Source organism: Ptychodera flava, chromosome 6 (assembly GCF_041260155.1).
Source record: "Ptychodera flava strain L36383 chromosome 6, AS_Pfla_20210202, whole genome shotgun sequence".
Taxonomy (NCBI): Eukaryota; Metazoa; Hemichordata; class Enteropneusta; family Ptychoderidae; genus Ptychodera; species Ptychodera flava.
The window spans coordinates 39,545,319-39,568,656 of NC_091933.1; the positions used below are offsets into that span (position 1 = coordinate 39,545,319).

Sequence of the window (23,338 nt, forward strand, 5' to 3'; positions counted from 1 at the left end):
GCTACAGTTAATCGTGTTCTTTTTGTTGTGCAAATTTTGGCCCTAAATCGTGACGTACAGGTGAAAGTAAAAGACAAGAGATAGCATATTCATAAGTATAGTGAATGTGTCCTATATAAGCTCGGATACTTTACTTCATGAGGACTTCGTGAAGACTAACTATCAGGCGGAGGGATATCCGAAATACGTAAACAGTAGTTGACCACTCAACCACTCGTTACTTTACATCGGTGTGGGTGCACCATTCGTGAGCATTTCAACTCTGCGCGATCGCGCCGGTCGTGATCTTTTTCGACATAAGTTTTTAAACAGATAGCAAGAGAGATTCAGAAGAACAAGATGAATTCAATAGCTGTTTTCGTAGCTCTGCTTGTCACAGTCCATGCAGACATCTACCTCCACAATCCACGGTAGGAAGGGTTTATACGTATGTCACCATTCACGCTGCAGGCTCAGTGTCACACTGTCATGTTGTTATGTTACACCGTATTAATATTTATCGATAGCATCGAAAAACTGCATCGCTGTCACTGCTATGTTCGAAGTTGATAACCAGTTATGAAAGTGTTATGACATACCTTTCCCGATTTGCGTAGTTTATCGGCCTGTTATAGTATTGTGTGTTTTCTGATCTCTACCTGCTCCTTGACCCGTGTGTAGTACTCCTTGTAGAGAGATAGGTGCCAACCAACGTTACAGTTTTCAGGCTTCAGATTTTGTAGAGTAACTGCAGTTTTCTTGCACAGTTTATGTGCTTTTTTTGATTTCCATGACTTTCCTGGCACTATTCTTATATCGAAATATTATCTATTGTAACAGTTTTATTTCCTTTATAATATTTTTATTTTTGTCTCATTTTACGGACGATATTGTACTAAAGTTCGTCGGATGCATGTTCTTATAATTTATATGAAGATGAAACGTACCTTCAATATTACTTGAATTCCTGTACCCGTTCTTTTAATACAGCTATCAATAATGCCGCAAATGGAATCAGTTTATGCTTCATGAAATTCATGATGCACAACATTATTCTCTAAGCAGGCTTTCCACTTTTTGTAGCTAGTGGTAAACAATAGCACCAACTAAACAAGCAAGCTAATTCTGCCCAAGTTAGTATAGTATATGCAGTAGTTTACAGCCAAAAGCAGTTTCCCTTCCGCGCGCAATTTGAATAAGTTCTTCACACAAGTATCGGGCAGGTATTCAACACCATTGTTAACAGAAACATACATACTTTTAATAAAAGCTGGAAGATAAAAATCCCTTTGTTGGCATCTACGACAGTCCATGGATGGACATGTGTAAATACCATAGTGTGCATATATCTGTACAATCACGTTGATATTTGAAAACAGGAAGTATTGTCACTTTTAATTAGTAATTGAGATTCTTGTCTTTTTTTTGTTTTTTGTTTTTGATTTTAGAGGCAGCAACAACAGACTAGATGAGAACAGTAGAAACAGACAAAATGCAAACAGGTAAGGAAATTGTCATGAATTTTGAGAAATTTGTGCCTCTCACAAGAAATCTTATCACTCAGCTTTCATGGGCCAGAGCTGTTTTCTGCTCCTTGAACCTACGCAAAAAAAAGGCCTGTACACAAAGAACCTCTCACTACAGAAATTGAATGTATCAGCCCGGATGAAATTTACTGGCTACACTACGTGTATAATCAAAGTTTTTGAATTACAGTCAACTCACACTTTTTACAACCCGCCCAGAACCAACTCGCCCGATACCAACTCGCCCGATGCCAACTCACCCGTTGTTTGAGATGTAGTTGTAGATTCCATGTACACAAACCCGATGGCCCGAAGCCAGCTATTTTCATGCCGGGCCAGTAACTCATGAAAGACGGTCCTGCTGTTCCTAAAGACATGAGCCAGTAACTGCAGTAACTTTCCCTATACATAAAGAAACCGAACGAAATTTATTCTTTCAAGAGATTTGCAAAACGTGAAATTCGCAAATAAAAACTTTTCCATGTTGGCACATATTTCAAGCCCTAGCCCGCACCTGTGGTTCTCAATGTTAGAAATATTTGTAGTAGGCTGTTTTAAGAAATAAAACGTTTTTATACGTACCAGGTAGGCCTACTCACAAAAATTGCAAAATAGTATCGGGCGAGTTGGCATCGGGCGAGTTGGAATCGGGCGAGTTGGTATCGGGCGAGTTGGAATCGGGCGAGTTGGTATCGGGCGAGTTGGTTCTGGGCAGGTTGGAAAAGATGCAAGTTGACTGGTGCCCAAGTTTCAACTCTGACAGTAGGCTGTACATTCCAGTCTATTGTGCATAGTGTGTGTAATCAATAAGATAATTTTTCTGTCAAAGAAAACTAGCAATTGACAATTCATACCATGTGTTTTATGTACAAACCATTTGCTGTTATTTCACTCAAGCTAAGGTTTTGCCATATACGATTCTGTTCCATTTTATTCCATATCATCAACATTAGTTGCTATTCAAATTACAGTAGTGTCCAGCATAAGTGTATTAAGGTATAAATCTTGTGTTCTAGCTTTTATTAAAGAGCCAAATGGATTTTGTTCATACTAGCTCATTCATGTTTTATGGAACAATAAAATTTTCAAGTCTTTTTGTCCAGTTCCATGTACCTGCCAAAATTCTGTATGATGAAAACTTTTGTTCTGCAATTTGTGTGGAATATTTATGGAATTTACTGATTGTGCCATTGAATTTTAATTTTCACATCACCTTGTTGCAGAATGTTCGATTCTCAGAACAACAATCGAGGTGGATACAACGTTGGCGGCTTATACTACTATGAAGGATCTGTTCTACAAATAGAATGGTGAGTGACTTTACTTTACAACACTTTTTGTTTCTTTCAGCGGCCAAAAAATATCTACTTTTCAAAACAAAATGATATAAGCAAATTGTTGTCAAGAGTTCAGTATCTTGAGTGAATGTGAACTCTGATTCATACAAAGCTTTCTCTGTTGTATTTTCAAATCTGTGCAATAAGTATCTCAGTAGGGACGTCGAGTGAAAATGTTACCAACGATGTACAAGCAAATGTTGATACAGCATGAAATAACACAAATGTCAAACGGTAATGCATCCAAACTGTGAAAGGGAATTTGCAAAGTACTGTCCTATGTTGTTTTGGGTACATCTTTCCTGATGTAAATGATGTGTCTTTTGAATGCTTATCTATAAGGAAAGAGCATCTCTTTATGGGGAACAATGTTTTATGTTAATGCTGATAATTAAAATGTGACGTAGAACTGTATTTATTTGACTTTAAAGAAAGAAAGGAAGAAAGATATTGCAAGGCTTCCTTTAGAAGTGTTTCGTCACTCGAGACAAAGAACCAGTTTTCTTTGTTCTCAAATCCCTGAATCCTGGTTATAAAATTTGCATACAGCTTTGCATTCAGTGTGTGTAAAGTGCCAATTTAGTCATCTTCATTGTTAAGCGTCAAGGTTATTAGACGAGCAGATGTTCTGCTCTATGAACAAGGACGGTAATAGCTGGATTGAAAACTTGAATTGATCCTCAGTAATTATCTTTATTACACAAGAAATTCAAATTTACTTCACTTTTCTTCCAATGTAACATCTTACCGATTGTGAGAAGGTATCTAGTTTCAATTGATCAGAGAAAAGCTCATAGAATGTGTTAAATTCAACAGAATGCTTTTTGGTCAATAGTCAGCAGAGGTTTGCTTTGTTATCGGTGAAACAAAAGTCTTCTGATCATCGTAACGTGTTGTCACTTTACATGTAACACACAGGGATGTGTACAAACAGTTGACTTGTATGGTTGTGCCAGGAAACAGAAATATCATGGTACCCTTCTCAAAAACAGTTCTTGCCATCAGGCTACAAAAAAGAGCTTCTCTAAAACTGTTTGTGATACCACTTTCATTCCCACTGTTCACTTATTTCATCTTTGTGAGATAGAAAGGAAGAGGCCTCCTTTCTACCCACATAATTAATATTCATGAGATGGAAGAAGCAACCAATCAGTATTGAGCTCTCCAAAACATTCAAAAAGTACATGAAAAAGCTGCCTCTGATTTTCAGAGTCAGTAGAAACATTTTGAAATTGAGAATTATTCCGTAGGATCTAATAAACAAATCTTTTTACCGAAAAAATTGTCTGATCACGATTGTTTGCCCCTTGAGAGAACAATCAACGTATGGACCGTGTATTTATACAACCAAATGGGCAAAATATCCTTAAAAAGTCTTTTAAACAAGTTAAAATCTTTTTCTCCCCTTTTACTTTTTTGTCTTGACATTTTAAATTTGTATGTAAAACAAACACTTTCAATAGTCTGGTTAAGTATACCAACATACAATATGTATACCTATGACTTCAGCCAAATTCCAAAGTAACTTGCCATGAACACTTTCAAATTCTTTCTATAAATTCAACAGTGCAACATTTATTCCTCTGATGCGCCAATTTCAGATTTCTACTTACCTTTTTTTGGTCAAATAAATGTAGAGTTCCTGCAGTAGATGAATTTTCTTGCCAAATAATTTGTGTGGTATATAAATTTGGCTACTTTATTGATGAACTGATAGTGAATGCTTATGTTTGTCATGTGTCAAAACTTAGTTCATCCATGTCTGAAATGACATGTAAGAAATTGTATAACACCGGCATTCCACATTTTGTAAAATACATTGTATGACGTAAAAGTAGATTAGCTTTGCCAGTTACAAAAGAACAAAGTACATGTGGCTAATAAGTCATTTGAAATGCAGGAATGTCCTCAAAAGTTACCCAACTGAAGTAGTTTCTTTAACAAAAAGAGGAAAAGAATTTGTCATCCCGGATTTGAAAAAGTTGGTCCAATTACAGCTACAATAGGTACAATACAATAGCAAGTTAAAAATAGCATCAAAGAAGGTGGGTGGCTACCAGATATGGTTATGTCAAATTAACACAGAGAACAACCCATGGACGTCATTAGTCTGGGATGTTCTGTTAAGTCTTTTGTCTTCTCCCGGCAATCTGTGTTTAGCCATCACGCTGATAGGTTCACATTCTTTACGTCATTCTAATCCCAGTTAATGAATTTTATCATGGTGGCATTGTTCTTGTCTTGAGAGCCTCAATGAACAGATTTTTATCACACAAACAACATTTAGAGCAGAAACAAAAACAAGCGACCTAGCGGCCGATATAGCTCCGCTGTGTTTATGTAGAGAATAACTATTTTTGACACATGTTGATGAAGAAGGAGGAAATCTTTGATAGCTCAATGCAGTGGCCAGAAAAAAGTGGCTAAAATAAGCTGCAAAAATACACAATTGAAGATTTCATCATACTTTGAATATATCACATCGGATCATCCCTAGGAACATGTCAACCAAAGCTATCTGATGAGTAGTGTTTTGAGAATAAAATTTTCTGACCAAAATGGCAACAATTGCCCCCCCAAAATAAAAATTGCAGATTTCATCATAATTTCAAAAGATCAAATTGAGTTCATCTATAGAAACCTGTATACCAAATTTCAAAGCTGTTAGACCAGTACTATTTTTAGAAACACATATTTTGACCAAAAATATGGAAAAATTGCCACAAAATTCCAAAAATTCAAAATTGCAGATTTCATCATTATTTCAATAAATATCATGTAGTTCATCTATGAAACCTGTATACCAAATTTCAAAGCTATCAGATGAGCAGTTGTTGAAATACACATTTTTTGACCTAAAATTGCAAAATTGCCCCAAAAATACAAAATTACAGATTTCAGGAGAAATTAAATATATATTACTTAGCTCATCTGTAGGAACCTGTATACCAAATTTCAAAGCTATCAGACCAGTACTTTTTGAGAAACACGTTTTTGACCAAAAATAGCAAAAATTGCCCCAAAATTACAAAATCGCAGATTTCATCATAATTTCTACAAATATCATTAAGGTGATCTGTAGGAACCTGTATACTAAATTGCAAAGCTATCAGATGAGTACTTTTGGAAATACACATTTTTTGACCAAAAATGGCAAAAATTGCCCCAAAAATACAAAATTGCAGATTTCATCATAATTTCAATACATATCATTTAGTTCATGTGTAGGAACCTCTATACCAAATTTCAAAGCTATCAGATGAGTAGTTTTGGCAATACACATTTTTTGACCAAAAATGGCAAAAATTGCCCAAAAATACAAAATTACAGATTTCATCAGAAATTCAATATATATTACTAAGTGCATCTATAGAAACCTGTATACCAAATTTCAAAACTATCAGACCAGTACTTTTTGAGAAATACATTTTTTGACCAAAAATGGCAAAAATTGCCTTAAAAATGCAAATTTGCATATTTCTTCACAATTTGAACAAATCTTAAATAGATCATCCCTAGGGACATATGTACCAAATTTCAAAGCTATCTGACCGGTAGTTTTGAAGAAGAAGATTTTTAAAGATTTTTTTACCAAAAATGACAAAAATTGCCTTAAAAATACAAATATGCAAATTTCACCACGATTTGAAGAAATCTGACTGAAGTCACCATAAGTAAACTGCATATTAAATTTCAAAGCAATCGGACAAGCGGTTTGAGAAAAGAAGATTTTTTTACCAAAAAACACCAAAAAATGCCCCAAAAATACAAATATGCAAATTTCACCACGATTTGAACAAACTTAAGTGAGGTCACCCCAAGTGAACCGCATATAAAATTTCAAAGCAATTGGACTTGCGGTTTCAGAGGAGAAGGCAATTGTTGACGGACGACGACGACGACGACGGACGACGGACGACGGACGACGACGGACGACGACGGAAAATCAACCTATTTGATAAGCTCCGCGTCGCTGACAGCGGAGCTAAAAACGGACGTGGACATTTTTTCAAAATGGTGAAAAGTTGTGCTACAACAAAAAGAACAGGTGCTTATTTCATGAGAATTTTCACCTTGTAATGTTTGGTAATAGGAACCTTGTGACCACCCACTAAAGTAGATTGGGCATCAGTAAACACAGCACTAGTTGACACATGCAGATTGTAAAAAAGTAGTTCCAGCGTGTTCTATAGTGTTCATCCTATTGGTTCGACCCAATCCTTGGCTTGGGGAAAACACCCAAGTTAACTGTCCCAATCAACTTTTATCAGTACAGTCAGAAGATAGCTTATTGATCCAGGTTTGAAGAACGAGGTTGACTATAAACCCTAGCATGATGATAGTTTCACCATCAGACTACTCAATTTGTCTTTTCATGGTTAAATTAATATTGCCAACACCCATAGACCATCAAGTTTTCTCAAGAGTCTATGCTATGCCTGTGCAAAAACTGATTGCAGCCATGCAGATGTAAAGTTGTAACTTTTGGTATCAGCTATGCCAATGTCAGACAGTGGCACCTGCTTTAACTTGATTAGCAGTATGGAAAGAAGAAACAGAAAGCCCATTCTACTCAATTTTTCTTTGACAAGTATCATGATGACTTGAATGTTGGCTGGAGATGTAGCTCTTGACTTTATGTCAAATGATAATTAAAATCTTGTGGGAAAACAAAACATGGTTCATAGTCAAAGGCCTTGCTCTTTGATTTCAAAATATTTGACAAGTGACAAGCGAAATATTAGATAAATAAAAGATTTAAAAAGAATTTCAGTAGGCAATATTTACAATTGTGACTGTTTAATAGAATGTTTGCAGGGTGGCATGCTGTCAAAATAATCAAGATTTTAGTTCTGTTGGTCTTTTTTTCACAATCCATCGATATGAAGTGCAATGTCTGCAATTCGGAAAGACGTGATTAATAGAACTCTCAGCAAAATTGAACCAAGTCTTTACATAAATAATCCCATTAGATTATAAATTAATGTCAATCCGATTAAAGCAGTCACTATGAATTATGCATGTAATGTAAAAACTATTCCATCTGTTGTCTGCAGCATTACTGAACATCATTTCAGATTTGTGCTTGTTCATGTTTCTGTCTCACATTTGTTGTGTAAGTATTTGACCAGCTTTTTGAATGATGAACAGGTTTTTGTTACAAGCAACAAAGCTATAATACTTGCCATGATTCTTGGCATGTGTATAATTTTGGTGAAATATTTTTGTTAAAAATATTCTTTCAACTTCACTTAAAATGTTCTGGTATTTTGTCATTGGAAATATGGAATTTTACATATGTAGACAGAAGGAAAATACAAAGAAAACAAGCAAACAAAGGAACAACTAAGCAAATTTTCATGTTTGTCATATGTCAGAGATCGTTGAACTTACTGGAACACACAAGCACAAAGTAATAGTTTCAGGATAATGCTACCAAGTTGGATTTTTTGGAGGTGGGGGCAGAACCAGAAAACTGCAGAGAAAATAAACTTTAGAATGAAGCAATCATGTAAAATGTACTTTACTCACATCATTAAAGTCAAATATAGTCATAATTATTTTTTCCATCGGTTGGAGGATGTCTAATGTTTCTTGAAATGTCCCAAATACATGTACATTCCAAAAAGCTTTCCTGTATGTCACATATCACTATCAGGCCACAAAATTAAAACACAAATTTGGACATGATATTCTTGTTTTTGACTCAACTCTGCAGAGTGTAAGTTTCAAGAAAACACCTGGAGTATTGTAGCCTTAACAATCGATGAGAGAGTCAGATAACACCAGTAATACCCATTACATGATATTTAGATATCTTGACCCAGTTACATCTAAAGTTCATCTAATCAGAAGTATCAATAACAAGGTTTTATTTTTATTTGTAATGCCCAACAGGGCGTATCTGCCTGTTAATATGAACTCAACAGGATACCAACGGATAAGGTTCTCTGAGGTGACTCATATTTCCAAATTGAAGTTTCTGCGTCTGATAACCGATATCTATCTGTATTTCCACTTTCAAGTACTTGCATGATGAATATCCTGCAAACCACAACCCTGTACCAAGTAGAAATTGTCACAGATGACAAATGCTTTCATGATAATATCCCTTACAAATAAACACCCTGTTTGGGTAATATGTGCCCACATACGATACCTGACTGAGTAGCTATGATTTCCTTATACGCTGAATACGCTGAATTGATGTTTTCGTTTTTTAAATGTGACGTCTTTGTCAGAAAATTATTGAACCTTAGAGTGCCGTAATTTTTCCCACCAAAATTTTAGTGCAACATTTTACCATTTTTTATGAATTTTCTTGTAATTTTTTTGATAATTTTGAACAAAATGGACATCATATTTCATTGTCTACAGTTTTTTATCCAAAACTTGGCAAAGCTCTGAAAAAAATTGACTGGGGCATATGACAAAAATTGACTTTGGTGCTCAAAGGGTTAAAGGTGCAATGAAGTAAAAAAGCATCCTGAAAAGTTAATGATTGCTAGGTTAGCCTTAGTTTTACTGTCCAGTATTTATGCTGGATTAAATCATTAAAATTCTGCTATTTGAGGTAGTTTGAATCAAAGTTGCTCTTCTGAACTAAAAGTTGCTCAAAAATCTCTTTTGGCTTTTATTATTATTGGAGATTATTCATGATTTATTGATGAATGTGGTGTGATATGTCAAAGAATTTAGTCTCAAGTGCCAGTGTCTAGATTTTGTCTTTTGTTAGTAAACATTTCTCACTGTCACATGATAAAGTTCTTTACTTGACCCTTGATAGTACCAGGTTGCAAGTATACCGCCTGCGGTGGGCATTTCCTATTCACAGCACGTACATTGAAAGTTTCGATGACTGACACCCCTTTCAGCGTGCAGTGTACACATATGTTTAAGTCACATGCCACAAAGGGCCATGTGAGGCTGAGTAATAATTCCAGTTCCCTGGTTTTCTGAAAAACCAATACCAGAGGGTATGTATGTAAAATCTGTTGTGAAGATTATAATTGAGATCAGAAGTGATCACCTTTCCTTTCTTCTTTTTTCACCTCAAGGACAAACCAGCATTCATGTGCTGACCCCAACAGTCATTGTGAGCTGATCCTGCAGTACATGTGCCATGACGATCTACGTGACGGAGCAGTGCGAGGGTGAGTCATTTTCAGGCATCAGCTACCTCGCCATGACAATTAGTGGGCTTAGAGCCAGTATCTTTTCAATTTCCAGGCGTACTTCGATCACATGTGCCTGCTCAAGTGATGTCCATATTTGGTTTGAAATCATAGATCAGGACTGTGCCTTTGTGGTGGTACAGCCAGATGTGCATTTACAAACAGACCAAAAGGTACAGTTTCAAATTCACATGATTGTACAAACAGTGACGTAAACAAAATATGATTTGATTTCAGATTTCCAACCACATGATGCTTTTTGATTTGCAAACAGTAGTATCAGCTTGTGTTTTGTAGAGGATAACCTTTGATATTAAATGTCATCCACAATTTGCACATTCTAAGGCCTCAAAAACACTTGTTTTTCTGGGTAACATGGACTTTGCTATGGAAGAAGTTAATTTATTGTGTAATATCATGTAGTTGTCTACAGAAATATTGTGACAAATAGCAATGTTTTCATACATGTCGATGTGTTCAGCTGCCTGTAAAAAAATTGAGGCAATCAGAGTAATGCAACTTGCCCTATGTTATCATGTTGTATTAATAACTTTGCATTGGTTTGAAATGGCATATCTTATGAATTTTATCGCTGTCTAATTAAAATGCTCTGTGTATGTTGAGGTGGTTTAATTTATGGCATGGTTTATACATCATTGAAACAACAGATTGCCTGCAACACTACGCACTTGACACAAACTTGTGTGCTTCAAAGTAAAGCCGGCCCTTACATTCAACTTTGTGGCAGAAAATGTTTTTGGTAACACTGATCATTGATGCTGAACTGACTTTGAAAATGTTGCTTCTTTATGGTAAAAGAATCATTTGTCCTCATATGATAGGAGAGTTCAAGTTCATTTGACCAATTCCTGTCCTCGGGTACAGATCATGTGATCCGTGCATGGATATGACTGGTCCATAAAAAGTATTAATCATATCACGTATCCATACAGTTATCTGCGTAGTCATTTCCCCATTTCTGTAAATTCACAATAAACTTTATGGTCACAATGAAGTGAGAGGAAGTAAAAGGAAATCCCTTCAACCAGCAGTATAAAATAGTGTCTATACACTGTATTATTTTCGTTGTGGGCGCTGGAAAATCAGAGGAAACAGACATTTAGTACTTCTTCCTGTACATTTTGGCAGTGCAAGTTCAAATACCAGTGTCTTTTAAGGACAAGTGCGTATGCATGTATGTGTAGGCAGTCTGGTAACAGCAAGTTGCTCTGGTCACGCAGACAGACTCAGTGATTCAAGCCTTATGACCATACATCTTTCAAAGGCTATTGTAATAAAAGTTACCATATAATCAAATCTACATATTGCACAGACTTTGTTAATATTGTACGTGTATGGGTAATACATTTTAAGCAGGTTTTGGCAACTTTGTAGACCTTAACAAATATATGGTGATCAGTTAGGATAAAGTTGCCAATCAACCCAAAAAATGTCTGTTCTTTGTCAGGCAATATGACAAACTTAGTGTACTTGTCAAGGCTGAAATTTTATAGTAAATTACATGATTGAGTTGGATCAAGCTTTCACATACTACATATACCAGTGTTTTGTAGTTCACATAGCAATATATCATTATTAGGCACAGTTGTGTGACAGTAAAATGCTGTGAAACCATATCAACAAATCCTGTTCATTCAGATTAGAATGTCCAGCACGTCCGCAAAGTGCATGGTAGAACAAGCATGAAAACATGAGATAAAAAAAATGCCATTAAAGTTATAGGGCTTTAAAAAAAAACCAGTGGTACTCTCTATTCTGAAGGATTTTCTGAATGCTGTGAGAGACTCAGTTTGAATGAAGTGCCGAGTGAGTTCATCAACTGAGACATGATCTGGACTTAAAATGTCACCAACAAAATTACTCCTTTTTCTGTTTTATCGTACTTGTATTTTCCTCTGTCGTTAGTGTTCAATGCACCTTTCCCTACTTACAGATACAGCATAGAATCACATCAATTATGTAATGTTTGGTTTGTAACAGATGTTACATCATTGATATTAATGTTTTAAGTCTATAAAAAGAGTATAGTGGCTTAGCTGATGGGCGTATACCTGTATGTTTCAGTCTTTGAAATAGTCTACTGTTTCACATGTACATGCAACAAAATAGATCACACAAAAAGCAGATTTTTCTTCAACTTTGACCAGTGGCTCAAGCTTGTTACAGGACAACAGCTGTAACTTCTGATGATATTTTCATCATTTTTTTGTTCCAGAAAACATCACCCTTGCAAATACAACGCATTGTGAACAATACGCCATGCTATTATGGATACATTCATTCTTTTTTTTTGATAAAAATTAGCCGTCAGAATTAAACATACGACAGTACACTCACAAGAGCTGTGCCCACAAGTTAAAGTCATACATTTTGACATGATTTATCCAGTAGAACAGGAAAACGTTTGTTATGAACATAGCAAAAATAACGGCTATTATTAATATGAATCAAAGTTATTGCTAATGTAATGAACTGTAGGCATTGAGTTTATCTTGATGGTGTATTGTTTTGCACAGATAAAAGTGTTAACATGAATTTACTTTTTTCAAACAGAACTATTCCACAAAATGCTGAAGATTGTGCCAACAATGACTGCAACAGGGACATTGAGTACGGAATGCAGGAAAGCTATGACTCCTACACAAACTGTAGACTGAGAGAACGAAACCAGGGTTTGTTTACCGCTGACCAAGTGAGTATTATGCAGGGTTGGTTTTTCTGCAGCAATAATCTTTGCTCCTTTGAACCTGTGATATCTAACATGAAAACATGAGCATGGCAAAGCTTTGATGGTTTATCGGATTTGTGAAGTTTTATAAATCTCATCATAAGATACACTTCAATAAAGGCGAGATATACTGAGATTAATGTGTGATCCAGTTATATTAATTTTACAGGTTGTTGATACAACTAAACCAATGATGGTACTGAGAATGAAATGACATAATAGTATCATTAACATATTAAGCAGAGCCAGGTGTTCAGTTTACTGACAAGCTAACTTAACTTGTCAAGTATGTAATATTCCTGTAAAGCACGTCAATGGCTTTCATCCACACGCAGATTTTGAAATGTACAAAACAAACAGCTACTTGTGTTGAATGTTTGGTTTTCAATGCTCACCATAATTTCTTTTCCACTATAACTCAAACTACCAGGATATGTCAGACTTATTGGTATTTGTAACTAAGGAAGTCAAATGTGAGCACTATTTATTAAGCAAAGGCATGCGGAGATAATGAATGAACAACCAAAATTGATAAAGAATGAAGAATTTTTCTGTGAGATCTTGTTATCGAAGTTATGATTGGTATTTTTACAATGGAATGCTTTTGTTGGTATCATAACGTTGTTCTCATTGAATTTGTAAATACCTTGCATTAATGACAGACTATTGACAACTTTTACAAGAAATGACTGAATTCACGTAAGAAAAACAGTCAATGAATATGTTATGAAGCTATTAAAAAAATAATAAGTACCTAATGCAGTATTACAACACAGCTGTCAAAGATAAACATGTTTTTGATTTCACCTCTGTTAATTTCTCAATAAATTTAGAATCTGAAAGGGAACAGTGCCAAATATACAAGACAGAATGCAAATGGTAATCGCTATGGTTACGAGTGTCCAGAAGAGAGAGATTACTACCCATACTGGCAACCAACAGAATGGAAGGTAAGTCACTCTGGTCTTTTCCTTGTTCCTTCCATTCTTGCCATATTACCGTGGATTCCATGGATTATCCATGGAAGTTCTCAGGAGGAGAATATACTTCAATAGTGTTTCAGAGCAAGGATACTTTTCTTCCACATAAAAATTCAACATAAATCATGCAATATATATATGTACTTTGATTTTGTCACATTTTGATTGTGTCAATAAATTTTCTAAATGCAAACAACACACTCAGTGTCCAATGGAATGTCATTGAAATTACTTAATTTGTCATTGGTGACAACGTTCACCATCTGTTGGCCTCCTATTATGGGTACAGAATTAACAATGCAACAAGATACCACTAACTTTTCAGTTTTATTGTCTATTATACAACGTTAACATTTGATGCATTCATAGGTCATCACAAAAGATGACTTTTGACTTTCAAATAAACAGCAGGGAAGATCCTTCACTCTTTTGAAAGTACTGAAGGACACAAAATCTTTGTTACAATCTTCTTGAGCGTTGTGTTTGATTTGAGGCAAAGTTTATAATGGATGGCACTGAACCTCCACACCTTACACTTATACACAAAGTTACACATACAAACACAAACTTACACAGGTGCACACATAAATACATGCACATTTCTCGCACACACATTACTGACAGTTAAAATAAACAGGATAGGGTGACTAGCAGTTGACACCACACTGTCACACAACACACGCTGACACACACATCAAATGAAGTTAAATATTTTGTTGATGTTTATTTTCAGTTTCTTGTACCTGTCTATTTGTTCTTTTCTCCATTTTCTGTAATGAGAGTGAGGATGTTGAATCATGATTGTCTGGTCCAAAATTCTGCTTTTCAGTTACAAACACACCATGTGTCCTTTGTTCTGTGTAATCTTCAAGTTCTGAAAACAGTGAATTGGGCACACCCAAGGTTGTCAGTACATTCTCTTAGTAAACAACCCAATGATGCATTATTCATCAAGGACAGTGTAAAAGTTAATGAGTGTAGTGAAGGCACTTCAAAAACAACATTTCTAAAATATTTTACACCTCTTTGATGGATGCAAAAGCCAAAAATACATTCTTTATTGCCAACAGACTCTAGACTGCAATTTTTAGATGAATGAAATGTTATGTAGTATTTATTTGAGGAAATAAGTGCTGTTCCCTTGCACGTGTATTTTTTAAACCATGACAATGGAACTGATGTTTAGGAAATTTTAGGGTAAAATAAGAATTACCTTTTAGAATATGCAGTGTAGTACAATGTAGAACTGTTGATAACAAGTCAGAATTTGAAAACATGCATGTACCTTACATAAGATATTATGTACTAGCTATAAAACAGTCTCACAAGATTTTAAAATATCAAACACTGTCCTTTTTATTTCCAGGATATTGCAATAATGACAAACAACGCAAGGAGATGTCCTTTCTATGAAGAGGAAAGTGAAAACGTAAAGTCCAGGTGGGCTTGTCAAGTTCCTCAGGGATACATCGATGAAAATATCAACTCCAACCAGCCCATCATTCCCACCAACAAGGAGGACTGTGAGGTGAGTCTGCAAGATATGCTGCAATTTCAAAAAGATTTGGGAGATATTCAATTCAATACTTATTTGTAGTTTTGACATTTATGTTAAAATTATCCTCCATTTGAGACACAATAATTTGCCCTTTCAAAATTCTAAGATGGGTCATAGATGGAGTGTATGCTGGTCACCTGAGAAGGGGCCAACAAAGAGTATTTGTTGTTATACTGGTGAAACATACATGACAAATACCTTCACACATGATTTTCATGGGTGGAAACTTCAACTTCACATTTCTTTCAGAATATTGTTTATCCAGCTGGTGATGAAAATGGTGAGAGGGCTGAGTGGAAGGAATTTCCATCACACGGATTACCTGCACCAATCTGCCATGAAACAGAGTGGACGCGGGATAATCACCTTGGTAACGGACAAGGAGGCTTTCCCAACACATTCAACTGGACAATACCGGAAAACATCAACCACGAGCACTGTGCACTTCGACTCAGGTATGTTCAAGCTCTGGGCTCTCACACAACTGTCAAGATCTTCACTTCCCACCGACAAATTAGGCATTGTCTACTCCCGCTATGTCAATAATTTCTGATCAAAAATTGAAAAGATTGTGTTAAAAAGGGCCATAATGACATAGTTCAACTGCTTGTCTAAAAAATTCACAGCTGTCATATAAACTGTCGCAAATAACACAGAACTGTAAATAATGTCATTCCATATTATTAAGTACGCTATGTAATCATCTTGTTTCCTAGTATCTGGCCTGAATTTTGCAATGCTAATATTTTGTCCTGTTCACAACATTCCAAGGTGCTTACGTACACTCAGTCTTGCAAAGTAATTATCAAATCTTTGTTATAGTACTGTGACGTTGCATATTTAATGAGTGAACCAGTATTGTTGATGCTATGTCAAGTCACATTCAACAAATTTCAATTCTCTGAAATTAATACTCTTTGAATACTAAAACCAAGTAAAGTGTATAGTTTTTCCTACTTTACTTCACATTGTTAAAGTTGGCCATAGTAAAATTGATTTCTTTAATCTTAATAATTTCATCGTGCCTTGTGCAAATTTTAAATGTTGTTGACAATTATATTTTTAGGTACAATATTTCCACTGGTGAGTTTGACGGTTGGAATCCTGCAGTCAACTCCACTCTGAACAAACAAGGAAACCAAGAAAGTAAATTGGACGTACACAGCAGGTATGCTGTTCAAAGTTCAGTCAGCAATGTTCTGTATGGGTGGAGTGGAAGAAGTATTTTCAGTTTGCGCTCTACGATGGAAAAGTGTAAATGGAATTTAAATGGCCATTCTTGTCTTGGCTTCCCTGTCTGGAAGCCAAAAAGGCAGTTTCTTTTAAGATTTTCGTCCATCATCTTACTTTTTAATACCATCCTTCTGATTGTTGCTTTTCATTTGTATTCATTGTTAATTCATTGATTAAATACCGCGCCTGGTGTATTTCATCATCATTTGAACATAGAAGATATTCTTTGTGTTGTTTTTCAGAGTCGGATTACCCAACAGAGAAGATGCAGAGAACAGAGGATATGTCTTTGAGCAGAATCCAAATGTCAAAATATTCAATGAATTTGACGACGATGATGATGACTTTGCCCTGCAGCTGGCTGTCAACACCAATCAGTATGGTAGAACTTTCCAGGACAGGTAAGTGCATTTCCTGTGTTACCCTCTACTGTAAAAATGAACAAATTTGGTCAAAGGTTTTGTAATTTAAAAATTTTTGAAGAAAATGGCTGAAAGACATCTACAATATGAATGTATGAGCCATTTACTCAGACCCATTGTCTCGAAATTCATGTTGTATTCTGTTGTCAACCAAACAGATCTCACAGTTTTGCGATCAGAGCAAGACCGGCTGAGCTTCAGGGAAGACCCATCCACAATTTGAATGTCAGGGGCAAGAGAGGAAACATTGTGCAGGTGTACCCCTCTGTGGAGTATGACTTTGTTCCAAACAACCTGATTGCATCTAATGGAGATTACGTACACATCCAGTAAGTCTGTGGCTTTTTTATTCCATAGTGCATCGTCATCCTACAAGGAATTTTCCAGAAAAATGGAATTTGATCTTATCTCTTGTCTGCTTTGCATTCCGCCTCGTTTGACAGCATGAAATACTGTGTTAGTTGTATGTTTGGTAAATGCCATCAAGTTCAGCTTGGATCTTAAAACTTTCTTCAAGCTGACGATGGTCGACAGTAGGGGCGAAAATTAGTGAAGCTCAGTTAACCTTGGTGGTTCATTGCACAGTACAGAAAAGATTTAACTGCCAAACAAACTAGTACTTTAAAAGTGAAATTGCCAAATTCCAAGTGATGATAATCTTTCAAAGAACTCTAAGAGCACCCTTTTGTTTCAAAGTCTGCCAAAATGAGAGTTTTTATTTTGAACAAATTACCCTGTGAGATGAATGCAATGGCTGTTAGTCACAGACGCAGATTTTTATGAAGATTAAAAGCTTGATTGGGGATAATCTCACTTTAGACATGAGGATTATACCTTCCAATACCTCTTAATTAGGCTCTTAGGGAATTCTTCAAATACCTGAGTAATAGACTCCAAAGAGATGTGCTACCTTTTGAAGGAAAATCTCCTTGCCTTTCCTAATGATTGAATGCAGCAGTTTATTCATGAACAATGCTAGTACATCACCTGAACAACGATTGACTGAACATCACAGCACGTTAAATCAACTTAGTTGTCAGCATCTGTCAATTTGCCCAGTCAGGAATGCATGAATTGTATACTGTTTCATGACTGTGGTTCCTGTTGTCAAAAAGTCATTCAACCAGTTTGTTAGTTAGAGAAGTGTGTACTTTCAGTCAAAATTGGCAGACTTTCTTGACAGACATTCACATCATGGTTGATCATTGGCCTCTTTGTGGCAGTAGACTATGGCATTGCCACTTGTGTCTTGATTGATTAGCTCGTTAGTTCATTGATGAGAAGAACATGTTGCCGTAATTTTGAGTAACTCTGTAACCCCCATTTTCCCATATGTATAGGCCCACCCATCCCTATTAAAAACCATGAGAACAAACCAAAGTCTGTTTGTGAAGGGTAAAATTTTGACGTAAATTTTCTTTGAAGGTGGACTGGTTCGAACACAAACAACAATAATAATGATGGCCAAGGCCTTGCAGGAACCGATCGGTCAAACATGGTCTTACTTGGAGAGCAGATCTTTCCTGAAGGTCAGGGAAATGACCCGTACAAACCATACTCAAAATATGGTCACTATGGCTTGAACTATCCAATGCATTTGGATAATGTCACCATTGCAGGGTTTACTAGGGACGATTTGGTCAATTTGGCAACTGTCAATCCCAGTAAGTCGTGTTTTCTTTGTGTTTTTCACAAAATGTTAACTTCCGCAGGATTTACCTTGAATACTTGTTCACTATAGCTTGTTAAAAAGCTCAGACATTCTTGTCCTCATCAAATAAAACTTGCAATTTTGATATCCAAAAGTAGAAAAAATTTCTGTTTCAAGACTAAAAATCTTTTTCACAACAAGTTATACAAAAAATGTACTATTCAGCTATATATCATGTCTGGTCAATATTTCTGGTGAAACTTTTGAATTAATACATAATATCGTAAATTATACATATTTTAGTAATTGTGAAAAGCAGGACTAGATTAAAACAAAAAAGAAGTGGTTATATTGACTCATTATTGTTGTCATTCATTTTCAATGTGCAGATCAGTTCCGTGGAGAATTGTCCGAGTTGGATGACGCTGGTACATACTTTGACCTGGGTCCAAGGAGAGTCACCCAGTCTGGTTATTACCACTACATGTGCACCCGCAACAATAACTTCTCCAACCGCAGTCAGAAGGGAAAGCTGGCCGTTGTTGATCAGCAGATCGCTGCTGCCTCTATAGGATGGAACGGTGGATCCCTGACTGCCTCTGATGGGTAAGGAGGATGAATTTCTTGATTTTGTTCCGTACTAATAAGTGAGTGCCCAAATGGATTTATGAGCACCCATCATCTGCTCTGAACCCAACACTGCCCTCCTATGGGATGAATATTCAGTATGAACTTGTACATTTTCAAATTTGAAGTTGTCATTGTCATCCCAAAGGTACAATAATACAGTGTCCTATATTCATCTGTACATCTGTATATTATAGTAGGTCTATTGTTAAAGTCAGACCAAAATTATCCAGCTTGCGGCCTTTTGACCATAAATATGTCTTTCTCATCAAAACCATCAAGGGAAAGACACTCAGAATTGTCATGTTGAAAGAACATATCCATCTTCACCCTTTCACCCCTATTTCTGAGTAAATAAGTCCAGCAATCCCCTTGGTAGACAAGGGAGCTATACCAAGGTATTATGTTGAAAGGATTGAAAGACTGACAGACTGGCAGCTCATATCGTTCCTTCAAACTGTCAGGCATTTGTAAGTTACACATGTTCATTAATCAATGCTCTTTTATGTTTTTTTTTGTTTTGCAGTGTTGCCAGTGTCACAATTGAAAGAGGCACATTTGAGGACTTGCAGAGACTACAACTTGAAGTGTGGGGAGTTGAACAAGGGGAGGCTGCTTTGGCTTCTCAAGGTAGAAAAATCTCCGTTGGTGCCAACTACGCCAGCGATTATGTTGTACTATATCCGCAACAGCAAATGACACCCGATGATAAAGTGCTCACCATGAAGATGAAAGTGACCATGCCATCAACAGACGATTACTCTGTCTACCGCACCAACAGTGAAAACTTTGCCAGCTGGCATAAGGTCAGCGCGCAGTTGGTTGGCGATGAGGTCATCTTTGAAACAGACAGGGGCGGAGTGTATGTGGTGCGTACAGAACCTGACGTGGTTGCCATTGTCGGTATTGTCATTGGCTGTGTGGCTGTGTTGGCCATAGTCATTGGTACCATCATCTATTTCCGCAGACATCCTGATCATTGGGATGGTTTGAAAGGGAAATGTTCTTATGCCAAGAAGTCAACTCAAAATAAAGTTTAGTACAAAAGCTTAAAGAAAAATGACAAATTAATATAAAAACTAACACAAAAAATAACATATAAGCATTATGTTGCCTTGTATCACCAAATGACAGCTGTTAAAAAGACACAATTGTTTCCTATATTCATGGCGCAAACTTTGCCGAGAAGACCTAAAACAGATATCACAAAATTGATCCCTTATTCTAAAACCTGCTACACAATAAGAAATTATGGTACTTCTTATTCTTGGATTTTGTCAGCATTTTTGAGTTTTCACTATACCAGTACATGAATACTCCAGTATATTGAAACATGTCTTACGTATACAAGGTTTTTCCAGGCTGTACGTCCATTCTGACATTTCCCTCCAAAGCTTTGAACCTCAATCTTTCGTGAGTTCTTATGACAATTGCATTTGATAAATACTGCATTTGATTCTGAAAATTGTTGTGTTATCTTAAAGAAACACAAGCTATGAACTTTTTACTGCCATCACAATTCTTTCCCATTTTTATCTGCCTGAATAAAAGTGTTCACATAGTCAAGTTTTATGAGAATTTTACGAAAGTCAGAATGATATTGCCAGTCTCACACCATTCACTGTGCCCATTGCTAGAATTTTTTATTCATATGGATAAGATATATGGACAAAAATTTTTACTCATGTGCCTTAGAACTTCCCAAGCCCTTTACTCTCTATGATGTGACGTTACGACTGCCGACTGTACAGATTGGAATAAAGGAATCAACATGACTTGAACTTTCAACAAATTTCTGTCAATTACAGATCAGAATGACTGTGCAGTTTGTGTAATTTTACAGCTGTAAATCAATGTATTTTCAAAGAATAAGACTGGCCAGCAGACTGGGTTTTCAAATTACTGTAACTTCTTGAATGCTGGACATTTCAAGGTTATCAAAACCAAATCAACAAGATTTTTTTGAAAACCCAAGGCTGAACAATGGCGTATTAACTTAAACAAACCTGACATGGCTTAAGCAGTGGGATACTTTCTTTAATTTGATATATTTTCTATTCAGCGATTAACTTTCTTGCTATAAACATGAAGTGTCACCACAATAGATGCACAAGAAGCTCACTTTTCAAATCATTCTTTATAATCTTGGCAGCAGTGAGAAAAATTATTAGCATATCTAAATAAAGGCAAAGTTCCCAGATATTTTTGATATCCTATGTATTATCATATGCCAGTCCGAATGCTGAAATGTAAACATGGAATGATGACTTCTGTCCGGTTTCTGCTGATGGAAAAACTACTGTAGGTTCCCTATGAACACAAGGCAAAGGCCAAAGTGATGTCACAATTGTCAAGGGCAAATCAACTCAGAAGGGATACAATCCTTGTCAACATGTTAACAGGGTCATCAACTTAGAGAAACAAGAGTATTAAGTACTTAAGAGGCAAATAGTCGAACTTAGAAAAATTCACATACCATATTAAGTAGCTGATGTAACACAACGTAATCTCCCTGTCAGGAATTTTAAATCGTGTCAGTGCCTTACAAATCGTAATCGCCATGAAAGCTTAAAGAATCAGGGAAATACAATTATTTAAACAATGCAGAAAGATAATGTGTAATAGCAATGTAATTTGGACTGTAGATATTTAAATAGTATATTTTTGCATAATCGACTATAGTAATCCAAAAATCAGCAACATATATAGAACTTATTTGTTTTGCATATAGAAATTGCTTTTTTATTAACACTACTAGACGTTAATTGAATTTTACTAATTTTACTAGCTCATCATCAATTTTACAAATTTTTAATAACATGCATGGAATCTTTGTCTTCAAATTTATAATTTATGCATTAATATTTGTAAAATGTTTCATGTTGCTCATTAATGTAAATGCCCTTTGGCTTTGCTCTTCTGGTCATGTCAATTTTGAAGACTTCAAAACTTCATTCCAAGTGTCTTAAGTGTATTAAATGTGTGTATACAGGTACTTCTTTTTGAACAGATGTTTGATGTATTCTTTCAATGTTGTTATTTCTGCAGGTCAGAAGTTTTGTCAATTTTTTGATACTTTGTAAATAAATACGTTGCTATATTATAAAGAAACTTCCTATTGTCTCGTTTTGAATACTCTAGTTTTTTTTTTGTTTTTAGAAAGGAAAGTAAAATTTATTCACAAAAAGTGACTTTGATAGCAAGTACATACTAGTGTCTTCAAGCAACATGATTACTCTATTAATGTGAGACAAGTGAACAGCGCCCTCATTCATCCACTTTCGGGAGTGCCTTTTGCTGCCAAGAAACTTGTTTCAAACAGGGTTGTGTTTGGTAGTGCCAGACTAACCCACTGTTGTTTGACATTTGTCTTGGCTCGGGTGTACAAGTGTCATGATCATCCAACCATCTACACAACAGTGGGCGGAAATTTATTTCTTCAATTCATTCAGTCATAGTATTTTAACCCACAGATCTGGGGTGAGTGTAGTGGTAGCTTGGAGTGTAAATTTCCCAGTTTAATAGTTGTGGAAATCTTGCTTGCTGAGGGTAACCCAATGAAAGAAAACAGAAACACCTATTCATGGAGAACCTTAAACACTGTGACATTGTTTATTTTGTACCCATCAATATCACTAGTCTCTATTCATGTTCAAGACAGCTCCATCCCTTTAAGATTCTTGTTTTTCTTGACATCAACAAACTCATTTTCCCCCGATAGAGTTGTTCAAAAATAAAAATGTACACTTTCAATGACCAACAATGTTATTCAGAATTCGCATCACTACAGGTATTCCTGCTGACCATGGTGGCTTATAAACTTCAAGATCTCAGCTGCAATGTCAGGAATCTCAAGTCCATCTAATTTCTGCAAAAAAATCTCTTCCCTCCTTTTCTTGAAATTACAATCTGTACTTGAAAGTAGACTACTGGGAGACATAGTTTGTTAAATGATTGCAGGAGAGTTTTGCATGTCAGAAGACACCCTAGTTTTCCAAGGATTTGGTGACAGCGCCCTCATTCATGCAGTATGTGAACGAGACTGCACTGGAGGCAAACTTTCTCAAGGGAAAAGAACAACCTCTTTTAATCACTTATGTG

At 35.9% G+C, this 23,338-nt stretch overlaps 1 protein-coding gene across 1 annotated transcript; it reads left to right on the plus strand.

The window, feature by feature from the left end:
- Positions 1–9: 9 nt before the first annotated feature.
- On the plus strand, positions 10–22,348 carry LOC139135762 (protein DD3-3-like). Its single transcript, XM_070703445.1, has 14 exons — positions 10–410; positions 1,428–1,481; positions 2,729–2,815; positions 9,901–9,996; positions 12,592–12,730; positions 13,600–13,716; positions 15,113–15,274; positions 15,554–15,759; positions 16,371–16,472; positions 16,780–16,938; positions 17,118–17,288; positions 18,385–18,623; positions 19,000–19,216; positions 19,764–22,348. The coding sequence occupies exons 1-14, from the start codon at positions 340–342 to the stop codon at positions 20,275–20,277; spliced, it is 2,334 nt and encodes a 777-aa protein (XP_070559546.1). The 5' UTR covers positions 10–339; the 3' UTR covers positions 20,278–22,348.
- The last annotated feature ends 990 nt before the right edge of the window (positions 22,349–23,338 follow it).